Genomic DNA, 13,940 nt, shown 5'->3' with positions numbered 1-13,940 from the left:
TCCAGAGCGGCTGCACCAGCTTGCATTCCCACCCACAGGACAGGAGGGCCCCATGTCTCTGCATCCTCACCAACATCTGATGTTTCCTGTCTTGTTCATTTTTAGCCATTCTGACAGGTGTGAGGTGAGATCTCATCATGGTTTTGATCTGTATTTCCCTGGTGATGAGTGAGGAGCATTATTTCACATGCTTATTCACCATTTGTAGGGGGAAGACCTACTTTACAGATACGGAGTATGGGGCCCTTGGGCTCTCTGAGCAGCAGAACCTGACCAGGTGGGCGGGAGTGCAGGCCAGGCCTTACTGGGGCTGATGCACCAGCCCACAGAGGGAGGACAGAGTCCTTGGGTTGACTCCCAGGGGAGAGGTCAGGGTGGGAAAGGGTGCCCTGTTAACAGGGAGGCAGGAGGTCTTAGCGCCTGTGCACTTACAGGTCACTCCTCTTCAGGTGTTGCAAGTCTACTTAGCACCTTAGATGTCCGCTCCCCCCACCCCCGGGGGGGTGATTTCCAGTGTTAGAATAAGGGAGAAAATCGTTGAAAGGCTCTCGCTGGGGGCCACCTGGCGCAGACCAGTTTGGCCTTGGCACATCTTGGTAGCCAGGATTCTCCCTCTGCCTTCCTGCAAATATGCCAGAGGCATCGAGTTTTAGCTTTGTGGTTTCCTTCTCTTTTCTTACTTTTTTTTTTTTTAAGATTCTATTTATTTGACAGCACAAGCAGAGGGAGAGGCAGACTCCCTGCTGAGCAGGGAGCCCGACTAGGGACTTGATCTCAGGACCCTGGGATAACGACCTGAGCCTAAGGCAGACAGCCCACCGAATCCCCCAGGCGCCCCTGTGTTTTCTCTCCCACAGAGGAAGAATGCTTCATGGGGGCAGCCAGGGGACACTGGGTTCCACAGGTGGGTTTGGGGGATCGAGTGCAGTCCCTGCTCGGGCTCCATACCTTCCATATCCTATAGGTTTTGAACCTAAATCTTACACAAGCCACGGCTCTGTCACTGAAGTAACATGAGCTGCTCTGGGTGAGTCACAGGTGGAGACTCGGGGGGGGGGGGGAATGGGCAGAAGGCAGTGTAGATACGATTACATGTCCTCATAACCTGCAGCCCTCGGACAGGTACTGGGGGAGGCGGAGGGTGAGGTTCCTCTGGGAAGCCCTCGACTCTGAGTTTGACAATAGCCAGGCCTCAGGTTTCCAGAGTCTTACTTACTTACTTACTTACTTACTTACTTACTTACTTATTTATTTATTTATTTATTTATTTATTTATTTATTTATTTATTTATTTATTTATGATAGGCACACAGTGAGAGAGAGGCAGAGACACAGGCAGAGGGAGAAACAGGCTCCATGCACCGGGAGCCCGATGTGGGATTCGATCCCGGGTCTCCAGGATCGTGCCCTGGGCCAAAGGCAGGCGCCAAACCGCTGCACCACCCAGGGATCCCCCAGAGTCTTCTTCAGCGTATGAAAATCCTCTTAAAATTTTTTTTTAAAAAAGATTTTATTTATTCATGAGAGACACAAAGGGAGAAGCAGACTCCCTGTGGGGAGCCCGATGTAAGACTCAATCCAAGGACCCCAGGGTCACACCCTGAGCCACAGGGAGACACTCAACCACTGAGCCACCCAGGTGCCCCTATCCTCTTAAATCTTCCCTAACCCTTACTTCCCCAAGCCCTGGAGTGGCTGCATGCCTTCTGCCCCAGGCTCCTGGCCCTGGGCTAAATGAAACCACCACTTAGCTCCAAGATGCCCAGGACCCAACCAAACCACACGGAGACATTCCAAATAACTCCACCAGAGACGACCCCAGGGGGCAGCCCCACACAGAAAACTAAAGGATTTGCAGCAAAGGAGGAGGAAGGAAATAACTTCCAAAGCCGTGACTGCCAAGCAGAGGCGAGCAGGTTATTAAGGGTGAGGGATGAATATCCAGGGCGAGCAGCTGTGTCCCCCGCGCAGGGGCGTCCATCAGGTTGCTCCGGTACAAGGTTGAAAACACCTTCACCTGCGCCCTGTGTCAGGGCAATGAGGCCCCAGCTCTCCCCGGGGGGAGACTTTAACCTTGTGAGGGTGGGGCCAGGGGAAGGGGCGATTAGCGCCTGGGCCCCGCCCGCCCACCCCACCCCCCACCCCCCACCCCCCACCCCCCGGGCCACGGGCTGGGGTCTTGGGCTCATCTCCGATGGGGAACGCCCGCCTTGCTCTTGGACCAGCCCTGGGACTTGTACCGCGAGGTTAAAGTCTGGGATGCGGTTGGGCTGCCCGCGTAGTTCTGCATTCCCTTTTATTCCTTCAAGTCCGTAACGACTAAGGCTTTTGCATTTGTTATTCTGACACCGCCTTAGGAGGTTCTTCGAGGAGCTGCTAGGAGTAGGGTGTGGGTGCCAAGAATAGCTGGAGGCCCCAAGTGACCTCTCCCGGGCCTTAAGAGCTCTCTTTTTCTGGGCGCCTCACTCCTCCTCCCAGCTTCCTGGTCCCAGAACAATGCAAAGTCTTGGGAGCTGGGTGCACGCTGGTGGGGGGGAGGGGTACACGCTGGGGGCCGTGTGTGTGCGCATGCCGGGGCTGTGCATGCTGGGGAGGAGCACACAGGTGGTGTGCACGCCGGGGTGGTGTCCACGCTTGGTAAGGGTGGCGGGAATTCAGAGGGCCGGCCCCGGGGCGCAGCTACCCTCGGGCTCGGGGTCCCGCGGGAAGACCCGGCGCCGACGGCCCCGCTGACCTCGGAGGCCCCAGCAGAGGGCGCTGCCAGCCCGACGCCCTGGGCCCGCACTGCACAGGCGCGGAAGCGCTCCCGGGGAGGAGCGGGACTTCCGGCGGCGCGCGAGCCGCGATCGGGGCCTGGTTCGTCCTTCGCGCCCGCACGTGCGTTGCCGCGATGCTACCGCTGCTGCGCCGAGTGCCCCGCGCCCTGGGCTCCGCGGTCGCCGGGCTCCGCGCCGCCCCCGCCCTGCCGCCCCCGACCCTGCTGCGGCCCGCGCCCCGGCCGTGCGTGCGGCCCTTCGGGCTGCTCCCTGTGCGCGCGGGCCTCCTGCGCTCCCGCGGGCCCTGCGGCTGCGGCTGCGGCTGCGGCGGGCTGCACACCCAGGGTGAGGCTGGGGGCGCGGGGGGGGCGGTGGTCCGGGGAGCTGGGGCGGGGGCCCAAGGCCCTAAACTCACGACCCCCTGCAGCGGACAACTCCAGGTTAATCCCACGTGGCATGAGGTTTCCTGCCTTAATCCCGAGAGTGAGAGTGGTGGCTTCCTGGCAGTGATGCTGCTAAACCCCGGCTGCCGGCTCTTCCTGAGCCTCGGAGGTGGATTCCGGGAGGCGGCTGGTCAGAGTTAAAAGCAGGGGGAGGTCGTGTGTGGTCTGGGGCGGGTAACGGGAATCGCCTGGCTTCGCTGTGAAACGCGGTGACGGGCTCGTTGCTGGAAGTCATTTTTCCAGAATTGAGCTCAGCCTCCTGCCACGGGTGTCCAGCCCGTTTCCAGGTTGGGAACCGAGGCCCCGTGGGTCTGACTCCGTGCGCAGAGCCCCGGTAACAGCACAAGCATCAGAATCGGTCCGAGGCCAGGTTTCCCACAGCAATCACCCCAAGTCGTTTGTTGGTTTAAGACTGACTGGTTTTTCTTTTTCTGTATCTTATGGGTTTTCATTGCAGGGGACAAAGCTTTCGTCGAGTTCCTGAATGATGAGATTAAGGAGGAAAAGAAAATACAGAAGCACAAGTCCCTCCCCAAAATGTCTGGGGGCTGGGAGCTAGACATGAATGGGACGGAGGCCAAGTTAGTGCGGAAAGTAGCTGGAGAAAAGTAAGTGTGGGCTGCTGGGGGTCCCTCTGACCCAGCGCAGCCTCCCCGATCTCCCAGGGATGCCTTAGAGCAGGTCCCCAGACACATGATTTCCAGGTGCCTCATTCACTGCACGCAGATTGGCTGAGCGTGGATTTATTAAGGAAGGAAGGATGTCCTGGTAAGGAAGGCCCTGCCTGACCCAGGCACGCATATCAGAAAGTCTTATTAAGATTTCGTTTATTATTATTATGATTTTTTAAGATTTTATTTATGCATGAGAGACATAGAGGCAGAGACACAGAGGGAGAAGCAGGCTCCATGCAGGGAGCCCGACATGGGACTCGATCCCAGGTCCCCAGGATTCCCTCGGGCTGAAGGTGGCGCTAAACTGCTGAGCCACCAGGGCTGCCCTATTTTTGAGAGAGAGAGAGCACGCACTTGGGCAGAGGGAGGAGCAGGCTCTCCTCCTGAGCAGGGAGCCCTATGGGAGCTCGACCCCAGGACCCCGGGATCACCAACCTGAGCCGACCACAGACCCTTCACCGACCCAGCCACAGAGGTGCCCCCGACTGAGATTTGTGCAGTTCTGACGGATTGGGTGCCGCCTCTGCAGTGCAGGGTTCTGGCCGAGGGAAACCCGGCCCTGCCCCTGACATTTGACGTTTACAGTGGGGAGAACCAGCCTTGTGGCCCCCATGTGCGTGGATGAAGCCACATGTGCTTAGTGTCCCCGTTAGAAAGGTACAGAACTTTCCATCTGCTTCACCTCTTCACCATCCCTTTTTTGAGTAAAGTTCTGAGATGTTGTGAACTGGGATCTGATTCTTTCTTTGCCTTTATATACCATGTTTTTTTTTTCTCCTGCATAACTTCCCCTAAACCATTTTCCGAGGGTAACGTGTAGCCAGTGGAGTAAATATAATGTTCTAGTGAATAGAGCTGCACCTCTGTGCCCAGGCGCTCAGTGTGGTCAGCACCGCAGCACATTAGATAGGTTTTGTAGCCGAATGTGACACCAGCATCCCTGTACGGGAGCAACTCCAAGCACACCGGCAGGGGGGTCCCGAGTGCACCCGCGGAGTGGGGGAGCTGGCACCTACCTGCACTGGGCACTCAGACTCGGAGCACAATTTGTCAGGGGAGGGTTCTGTAACGGAAGACTGTCATGAGGTGGGTGTTTCCAGGCTGCTTCCTCACGATATGGAACTTCCCACAAGTATTTTGAAGAATGGACTTAGGGGGGTGGGGGCTCAGTGGTTGAGCATCTGTCTTTGGCTCAGGTCGTGATCTCAGGGTCCTGGGATCGAGTCCCACGTCGGGCTTTCTACTCAGCAGGGTATCTGCTTCTCCCTCTCCCCCTCCCGCTGTTCGTCCTCTCTCAAATAAAAACAGCTCTGTGGCAGCTGTGTTGACGGGGAGCCCCCTCCCCGGGGCCCATCCTGGCCCTCTCATAGCAGCACCCTTGTGTGCCTCTCTTCCCCTGTCCCTCTGGGCAGATCTTCTCATGGAGTAAAGTTCTTACGAGAGGCTACCTGCTGTCCCAGCACCCTCTGCTCCTCACTGCCACGGAATGGCTGGTGGCCAGGAGCCCTGGGTTGGCGGGGGGGGGGGGGGGGGGGGGCAGTTAGTAACCCACTGCGTCTGCACGTGGTGGAGACAAGGAGATAAAGTGGGGCCTGTGGGTTTATTTTTTTTTTTAAGATTTTATTTATTTATTCATGAGAATACACAGAGAGGAGAGAGAGAAGCAGAGACACAGACAGAGGGAGAAGCAGGCTCCATACAGGGAGCCCAATGTGGGACTCGATCCCAGGTCTCCAGGATCACACCCAGGGCTGCAGACAGCACCAAACCACTGAGCCACCAGGACTGCCCGGCCTGTGGGTTTAAATCTGGCAGCCCTGGAAACATGGTTTCCACTGCATGTGTAAGTGCAACTGTAGCAGCGCCGCCTCTGCTGGACAGAGCCTCGGCTCTGACCTCTCTCCCACTGGCAGGATCACCGTCACTTTCAACATCAACAACAGCATCCCGCCAACATTTGAGGGGGAAGAGGAGCCGGCCCAGGGGCAGAAGGCGGATGAGCAGGAGGTGAGTGGGCACTGGCCCAGGCCTTAGAGAAGCTGCAGTGTCCTCATGCCTCTGCCACCGTCCTTGGCCCTACTTACCGAGCACTGTTTCTGCCGCCTTTGGCACCAGAACCTTGGCCCCCGAGGCTTGGGCCTTACACCTGGGCCTGCGTTTGCAGTAGAGGGAACTGAGCCCGTCTTAGGCCTTTCTGTGACTGGGAGAGGTTTGGTTTCAGGAGTCTCACCTGAAATGTTTCCACATGTCCCATGTGGGCAGGGGGCCACAGCGGGGGCTTCAGAGACTAACGTCCGAGTCCTTGGCAGGGTTGGGCTGCTGGCCATCCTGGCTGCACATGTGTCAGGAGGCCGTGTGCCCAGTGCTGAGCCCAGGTTGAGGCCAAGCTCGGAGAAGTCAGCTCAGTGTTGGAGGGAGGGCTGCTCTGATCCTTTAGCCTGTAGGATGGCCAGGTAGGAGGTGCACTGGCCTGGGTCCCAGGCTGTGACAGGAAGAGCCCGAAATGGCCAGTGGGAGACAGGTTGGAGGTCAAGGCTAGCTTTGCAGTGTGGACAGGAAAATGGGCCCCAGGGGAGAGGAAGTCCTTTAGCCTGGCTGGGTCCAGAGTTCACGTTTCCTCACTGTAAACCTAGCACGTTCTGTGAACAAGTAGGGGCCAGGAGAAGTGAAACCCTGGGGTGTGTGGTCTCCGGTCAGACCTAGTTCAGGACCTGGGAAGGGCTAGCAGGAAGTGAGCCCAGTCTCCCTGACGTGTAGGTATGTGCTGTTAACACTGGGTAAGATTCTAGACTCCTGGTGGAGGAGCATTATCATCTAAGAGTTTATTTATTTTTAAAGGTTTTATTTATTTATGAGAGAACAGAGAGAGGCAGAGACACAGGCAGAGGGAGAAGCAGGCTCCATGCAGGGAGCCTGACGTGGGACTCAATCCCGGGTCTCCAGGATCACGCCCTGGGCTGAAGTCAGCGCTAAACCGCTGAGCCACCTGGGCTGCCCTCATCTAAGAGTTTAGAAGTGGTAATGACCATCCTGGCAGTGGTGTTGTTGGGCCCCTGAACTGTGAGCCCACTGGCGGGTCCTGATGCATCCTTGCTTTTCCCCAGCCTGAACTGACATCCACTCCCAACTTCGTGGTGGAAGTCATCAAGGATGGTGGCAAGAGGGCCCTGGTACTGGACTGTCACTATCCGGAAGACGAGGTATGTGGGAAGGGCGGCACCCCTGGGGACAAGGCGGCCAGTGGGGCTAACATCTGCATGTCAAGCTATAGGACCTGTCTTGTCTTCGGCAACGCCTCACTCCCCGCAAATCCTCTCCTCAGGTGGGGCAAGAGGAGGAGGATGAGAGTGACATCTTCTCCATCAGGGAGGTGAGCTTCCAGGCCGTGGGGGAGTCGGAGTGGAAAGACACGAATTACACGCTCAACACCGACTCCCTGGACTGGGTGAGTGGCGGGGAGGAGGAGGAGGGCGGGCTCCCACCTGGCAGGGACACCCCAGGACCAGGAGGACGTGCTCTCTGTCCCCAGGCCCTGTATGACCACCTGATGGACTTCCTGGCCGACCGGGGGGTGGATAACACCTTTGCGGATGAGCTGGTGGAGCTCAGCACAGCCCTGGAGCACCAAGAATACATCACTTTCCTTGAGGATCTCAAAGGTTTTGTCAAGAGCCAGTAGAGCAGCCTGATGCTGAGTGGGGACAGGATGGCAGGCCCTGGCCAGGGAAGGAGCCCGCGCGGTAAAGCAGGACGTGTCCCTGGAGATGGCTTTCTTCCTTATATCATGCAGAATAATTCAGATTTAAATTATTTCCTTTGCCCTCTTAACTACTCTTCATTGACTGCTTCTGTACGACTCTCCCACTCCTAGATTTTTGTATAACACAATGACGGACAATAAAATTGGTTTATCTCCTCCAAGTGCTTGGACTTCCCTGTTCCTTCTGTTTCCATCTGACAACAGCACACCCAGAGCACAGAAAGACGTTTGACACGTTTTAATACAAAATAAGTTACAAATGAGAGGCTGGTTATTTACAAGGCAGTCACCCCAGCATTGCAGTCTGGCTCTAGTGGATTACTGCCCACGTGTCACAAGCCTGGATGGAAACAGAAGAGTTCAGGCTGCACACATCGTCTCCAAGGTTCGAGTATGCAGTCGGCAGTGACCTGTATGTCGCGTTCAGGCATCATCACTGCGAACCTCCCTCCCGCAGCCCCAGACAGTGGCCTGGGCCCAGCAGCTGCGTGTGCGCCTTGGGCAAAGATGGGAGGGGTGGGGTCCTGACAAGGGACTCCTTGGGCCCAGGGCGGGCAGCCAGGAGGATGCAAGCTTATGACGGCTGTTGGCTCTCTTGGCCCCGCATGGACACATGGACGTGAAGCTCCTTCAGCTGAGCCCAGGATGTGGCCTGTGCCCCAGGGGCGTCCACACCACTCCTGCCGCTACAGCAGACTCAGAACTCATGGCCCCTCCCAGCACACCTAGGATGACAACCTTGGTCTTCCCAAGCTCCTGCCTCAGCTCTGCTGCTGCCCCCTCCCACAGCGGTCTCCCGGATCCCCTGGAGCCAGCGCTGCCAATCACAGTGCCTCCACGGGGCTTCCCTCTGCTAGGCCCAGGGGCCCAGGCCCCAGGAATCCCATGGGCTTCCACTCCCTGCGGCAGCCAGCTTGTCCCTCAACCATGAGGCAGAGGCCATAGCTGCCTGTCCTGGGCTCTTCAACAGCCCGACCTCCACTCACATCTCCAACCTCCAATACACGACGGACCTGCCCATGTGCCAGGGCCAGGAGGACGAAGCTGTGAGCTTGCCCTTGAGGACAAAAGGCATGGCAGGTCACTGTGGCGGTGTCACAGGGACGGCATCAGGCACGGCAGGGGCCCAAGCAGGCGTAAGGAGTCAGGCTTCAGCGTCTAGGGCACAACTGCACTCAAGCATTTGTGCAAACTGACCCTGAGCCATGTGGATGGAGCTGAAGGCTCAAGCGGCCCAGAATGGAGGTGGCATAGACACCTTCCCACAGAGGGTCCACTGGGGGTACCGGGTGGTGGGAGCACAGGAGCACCAGCCTGTCACGTAACCTTCACCCACCACCTCCTTGCACCCTGGGGGAAGGCAGGGTCCTCCACCGAGGTACATGGTCCAGCAGCAGATGGCAGAGGGCACCACCCCTGGCCCACAGGAGTGGGCTGTGTCCCCAGCAGTGGGGCCCACATCCGGACCCACCTCGGGCCGCCACCTGGGAGCCTGCGGCACTCGGGTGACCCTGCTGCCTCCCGCCCCACCACCCACCTTTGGGGAGCTGTGGGCCCGGCATCCTCAGTGACCTGATGCTGTCCTGCATCCTCCTGCCAAACTGGCTCCAGGATGGCCCGTCTGGGTCTCAGGGGTGTGACACCCGAGTCGGAGCACAGCCCTGCCCAGGGGTCCCCATGTCCTACCCTCCAGGTGACGGCCACCTCTGAGCTCAAGCACATTACCTCCACATCCCTAAGCAAAACTTAGAGAATAAACTGCATTTTTAAATCTCTGCCTGTTTCTGAGCATGATTTCCGCCAACGTGGGAATGAAGCCACGACTGAGTGGCCCCTACACTGGATCCCAGGGGGACTCACCACGCAGCTCATGAGGAGACTGGAATTTTCTTCTGTCCCATCTGTGACCAAAAACTCAGGCGTGTGGGGACAGTGTGTGCTGTGCTCATTCACGCTGCGCTCCAAGCAGCCACGAAGCGTCTGCTCAGTCAGTTCTGGAGACTGCAAGGGAAGCATGAGACGGCCACCTGATCCCAGTCGCCTCCCAGGTACAGCTGAGAACCCCGATTCCCCACACCCCTGTGGGGGACCAGGAGGGCACGGGGCCACCGGGCTTGCTGACGCCCTGGCACCTCTGCCTCTGGGAGCTGGCAACCTGGGCCATTCCATATATGTTCTGGGCCCCAATCAAGGAAGAGGGAAAAAAAACAAAGTGTTATGTTTTGTTTTGTTTTTAAACAATAGGAAATGGAATGTTTAGGAAACACTCAAAAAGATAAATTGTTTAAAAAAAAAAAAAAGCTGTTGAGTTACATGAAAGATGGAGAGAGCAAAATCCTGGATGTGCACTTAGCTTCCGGGCACACTTTCCAGAAACAGCCCTGGGAACACAGGCCAGGCCTTCTCAGAGGAGCTGGTGGGAAGGCCTCCGTGCTCCTGGGGCCTGGCAGACATCGGCATGTCTGAGCCCTGCTGTGAGCGGTTCCTTTTCCCCACTTTCCACCTGAAGCCAGCCAGCAAACCTCCAGCCCCATCATGGCGGTGAAGAGGCACCTTCCGTATTTCACGGCCCCTGAAGCCTACTCTCTGAACACGGTTGTGTCCTCAGGTGCACAGAACGCTTGCAAAAGGCCCAGTACCATGTTCCCAGGGCTCACGGGCCCCGGCACACCCATCAGTGGGCGGCCAAGGGCCAGGCCAGCGGGGATGTGGGCACCACAGCTGGTTCCAGCTCCCCGGGGGCCTGACTGTGCCGCCAGGAGGAGCACCATTGGCTCCAGCAGGGTGGCAAGGGTTCAGGAAGGCAGATTCGTGCGGAGGAGGGGAACACTCACCTGGGAAGAGAGGTAGAGGCCACACGGACACATGGCCACGCCACCTGATACCCTCAGATTGTACCTGGAAGCAGAGTGGGGATCACAGAGCACTGGGGCCAGCATACCGGACCCCAAACCTTTCCAGATGACCCATTTTCCGGGGGAGGTGCCACTCACCTTGGAGTGGGGGGGGTCCCAGAATGCCCAAGGGTTTGAGAACTCACTTTGTGCACACGGGACACACGAGAGCGTTTGCCTCCCACTCGGCCAGCATGACACGCAGACACTCTTCATCGAACTGCAGGCTCTGCTCATACTCAGTGAGGATGGACCGTTCTGTGGGGAAAGTGCAGCTGTGGCACTCATGGCACTCTCCCCGGCCACCCGCCTATCCGCCAAGCCTCACCTACACCCGACAACGCTCCGGACCATGCCACCCACCGCACACTATTTACCATGCAGCCAGCCTCCCTCCCCCTGCCTGTCCTGCGTGTGAGCACAAGCTGCAGGTGCAGAGCTGGGGGACAAGGTAACAAGGCCCAGGAGCATCCCCGGAGGCTGCAGGAGCAGAGCCGTAGGTAAGAGAGCGGATGCTGGCTGGGCACTAACTTCCAGCCTCCAACATCCACATTTTCAGTCTGCATTGTTCACAATCTGTGTTCGTCCACACGGCAAACACACCACAACACCAAGTATGCAGCAGGAAGGAGCCCAATGAGCTCACGGTCCATACATCCCAGCAGAGTGAGCCAGGCAGGCTGCAGCCCACTCTAGTCCTGCTTCGGTCTTTCAAATAAAGTCCTATTGGGACCCAGCTATGCTTATCAGGTCCATGGCTGTTTTCACAGCACCCAAGGACTGAATCATTGCTGCAGGGACCGTGTGACCACAAGGCCTCAGATATTTACTCTCTGGAGCATCACAGAAAGTCTGCCGGTCCCTGCTCTAGAGTGTTCCTAATGACCGCCGAATACGTACATCATCACCACTGCACACTTGTTAGCTAAAGGCTCCGCAGAAGAACCTAGAGTCCTAAATTCCGCTGCAAGATTGGAATTACAGGGAACAGGTAGGGGAGATCAAAAAACAAAAAAACAAACAAACAAACAAAAAACACAAAACCGTGTTGGAGAGAAGGCACTTGAATGAGGTGACATGAGAGCTCCGGTCACGACTGCGTCTTGTAAGGCGACAGGACAAGTATTCATCTATCGGTAGAGACTAACGGGAGGACCGAGCACACACAGGACCTGGCCTCGCCACACCCAGCCCCCACCACTAGCTGCACAGTGGAACGAGGAGTCTGGGCACCAGGCCAGAAGCCAGCCAGCCACGGTGTCAGAGTAAAAGCAGACTTCTGACAGCAGCCTGATGTCACAAGTGGAGGCAGGGCCGTGGAGAACTAATTCTGCTCTGAAAGCGGTCAGCACTCAGGCAGCTAGACACAGGTAGAAGGACTCTCCCAGAGGTCACCTTGGTCAGCCAGCTCCTGCTGGATCTCCTCGAGCACAGCCAGGTCCATCAGCTCCTCCAGCTGCAAGAGAAAGCGGGCTGATCCGAGGTTTGCAGTCATGACCAGGCAGCAAGCCCCATGATGACTCATGCCTGGGAGGCTGGCTTGAGGAATTGGGATTCAACGACTCAGACGTGTGGCACGTCCGAGGACACCTGGGGACACCTGATAACACATCCTCATGAGACACTCCGATGTTTTCAGGGCAGTTTGCTGATGTTTTCTTAGACTGTCCTCACAACGCTGACAATGTTCTCTTCACTGCCTTACAGACATGAAAGCAAAGCTCAGAGGCTCAGGACAGTTAAAGAGTCCAGAGCGAAACCAGGGTCAGAATTCCACAACTACGGAATTCCAAGCTGGTGCTTTTCCTGGCGCACGGTAAACGGTTTCCTATCCACACCCAGCCCCCGACGCTGGCTGAGGTTAAAATCAGAAAGCAAAGCCACTGGGCTCCCTCAAGAGACTGTTAGCCCATGCCTGTGGAATCAAAACTTTCAGGGTGGGGAGCCTAGGAGTGGGCAAAACGTCTTTATTTTTGGTTTCATGAGACATGGTGATGCAGCAGGTTGGTAGTCTGGTGTGGACAAACCGTGAATCTAGAAGAGTGTAACTTTATTTTTTTAAATTTTTAAAAAATTTATTTATTCATGAGTGACACAGAGAGAGAGGCAGAGACACAGGCAGAGGGAGAAGCAGGCCCCATGCAGGGAGCCTGACGTGGGACTCGATCCTGGGTCTCCAGGATCACACCCTGGGCTGAAGGCAGCGCTAAACCGCTGAGCCACCTGGGCTGCCCCTAGAAGAGTGTAACTTTAAAGGTCAAAGAGCCTGCATCAAAGGTGGTTGGAATCCTGACTGGACGCTGGAGGGTGGGTGGGTTCGGAGGATGAGGAGAGAGGTACAGAGAGGACCCTGAGCACTGCTGGTGCTGTAGCGCCCTCCCGGAAACACGGATCCCAGCCTGACCTGACTCAAGGCCTCTGGGCAGCGCTCCATGGACTGCAGAGCATGCCACTCTTCTTCCATCACTTCTTGCACCAGAAGGGTGCTCTGAGCTCTCCTCGGCACACTGCCTCCAGCCTGGCGGTATCTGTTCAGCAGCCTGTCCCGACTGTTTCTCATTCTCTCCAGGCATCCCTGGGAGGGAGAAAGACGGAAGTGAGTTGGCTAAAAGATAATAATAAAAATTCTTAGAGGTGCCTGGGTGGCTCTGTCGGTGAAGCATCTGCCTTCGGCTCAGGTCATGATCTGGTACTGAGACGCTGGGGGGGCAGGGGGCAGAGAGAGAAGCATTTCCTCTGTGGAAGCCCAGCGTCGCCCCCCCAGCACCGCCCCCCGTACACTCCCCCCAACGCCCCGCCCAGCGCCCCTCCCTCAACCCCGCCCCCCAGCGGGTGGTGCCGGGGCGCACAGGTGCACTCGCGGCGTGTGGGGCCCCGCACGCAGAGCCCAGAGGTTCCGGGGGCGCCCGGCCCGGTGCAGGTCCAGCCCAGCTCATCCCGGTCCCCGCCCGGTCCCGCTCCCGGTCCGCTGGGCCCGGCGCTCCGGCACCTGCCTCTCCGGCCCGCGGCACGGCGGCTGCCCGGGCGGATCAGGGCAGTGACGGCGGCCCAGCCAAGGCTCCCCGGAGCCCACGCCCACCTGCCGGAAGGCGTCCTTCCACCGCGGCGAGCCCACCGCCTTGTACAGCGAGCGGCGCCCGGAGCCCGGCGCCTCGGCCATCTCTCTGCAAGCGTCGCCGCCAGGAAGCCGCGCCCCCCGAGGGAGCGCAGGACCCTGGGAATTGTAGTTTGCGGGCTTCTGGGAACGGCCGTCCCACCTGCCAGCCCCGCACGGAGACGGACTGGGGCGACCCCGAGGATGCGTGGCCGCGGTGGCATTTGTGAGGTCAACCCAACCTGGACTAAGGGAGGTGCGTCTAGGCTTAGACTAGTGTCCGAGCGGCAATCAGAGACGCAGGTCTCCGGCTGCGCCC

General features: G+C 57.9%; 2 protein-coding genes across 3 annotated transcripts; one reads left to right on the top strand and one right to left on the bottom strand.

Annotated features, from left to right (window-relative positions):
• The first annotated feature begins 2,807 nt into the window (after positions 1-2,807).
• C1QBP (complement C1q binding protein) lies at positions 2,808-7,794 on the top strand. Its single transcript, XM_055305526.1, has 6 exons — positions 2,808-3,101; positions 3,657-3,807; positions 5,787-5,880; positions 6,978-7,073; positions 7,196-7,318; positions 7,403-7,794. The coding sequence occupies exons 1-6, from the start codon at positions 2,891-2,893 to the stop codon at positions 7,550-7,552; spliced, it is 825 nt and encodes a 274-aa protein (XP_055161501.1). The 5' UTR covers positions 2,808-2,890; the 3' UTR covers positions 7,553-7,794.
• A 62-nt stretch (positions 7,795-7,856) lies between these two features.
• On the bottom strand, positions 7,857-13,938 carry RPAIN (RPA interacting protein). Of its 2 annotated transcripts, XM_055305528.1 has the most exons (7): positions 13,607-13,916; positions 12,932-13,102; positions 11,923-11,983; positions 10,674-10,785; positions 10,468-10,531; positions 9,494-9,634; positions 7,857-7,973 (listed from the first exon to the last, which is right to left on the bottom strand). In XM_055305528.1, the coding sequence occupies exons 1-7, from the start codon at positions 13,685-13,687 to the stop codon at positions 7,944-7,946; spliced, it is 660 nt and encodes a 219-aa protein (XP_055161503.1). In that variant the 5' UTR covers positions 13,688-13,916; the 3' UTR covers positions 7,857-7,943. The 2 variants fall into 2 exon arrangements, with proteins under 2 accessions (XP_055161503.1, XP_055161502.1); XM_055305527.1 differs by having other exon boundaries at positions 7,857-9,634; positions 13,607-13,938.
• Between the last annotated feature and the right edge of the window lie 2 nt (positions 13,939-13,940).

The sequence above is a fragment of the Nyctereutes procyonoides genome, unplaced genomic scaffold, assembly GCF_905146905.1.
Source record: "Nyctereutes procyonoides isolate TBG_1078 unplaced genomic scaffold, NYPRO_anot_genome, whole genome shotgun sequence".
NCBI classification, from domain to species: domain Eukaryota; kingdom Metazoa; phylum Chordata; class Mammalia; order Carnivora; family Canidae; genus Nyctereutes; species Nyctereutes procyonoides.
The sequence above is the reverse complement of the archived record's forward strand: the minus strand, read 5'-3'. Positions and strand labels throughout refer to the sequence as shown.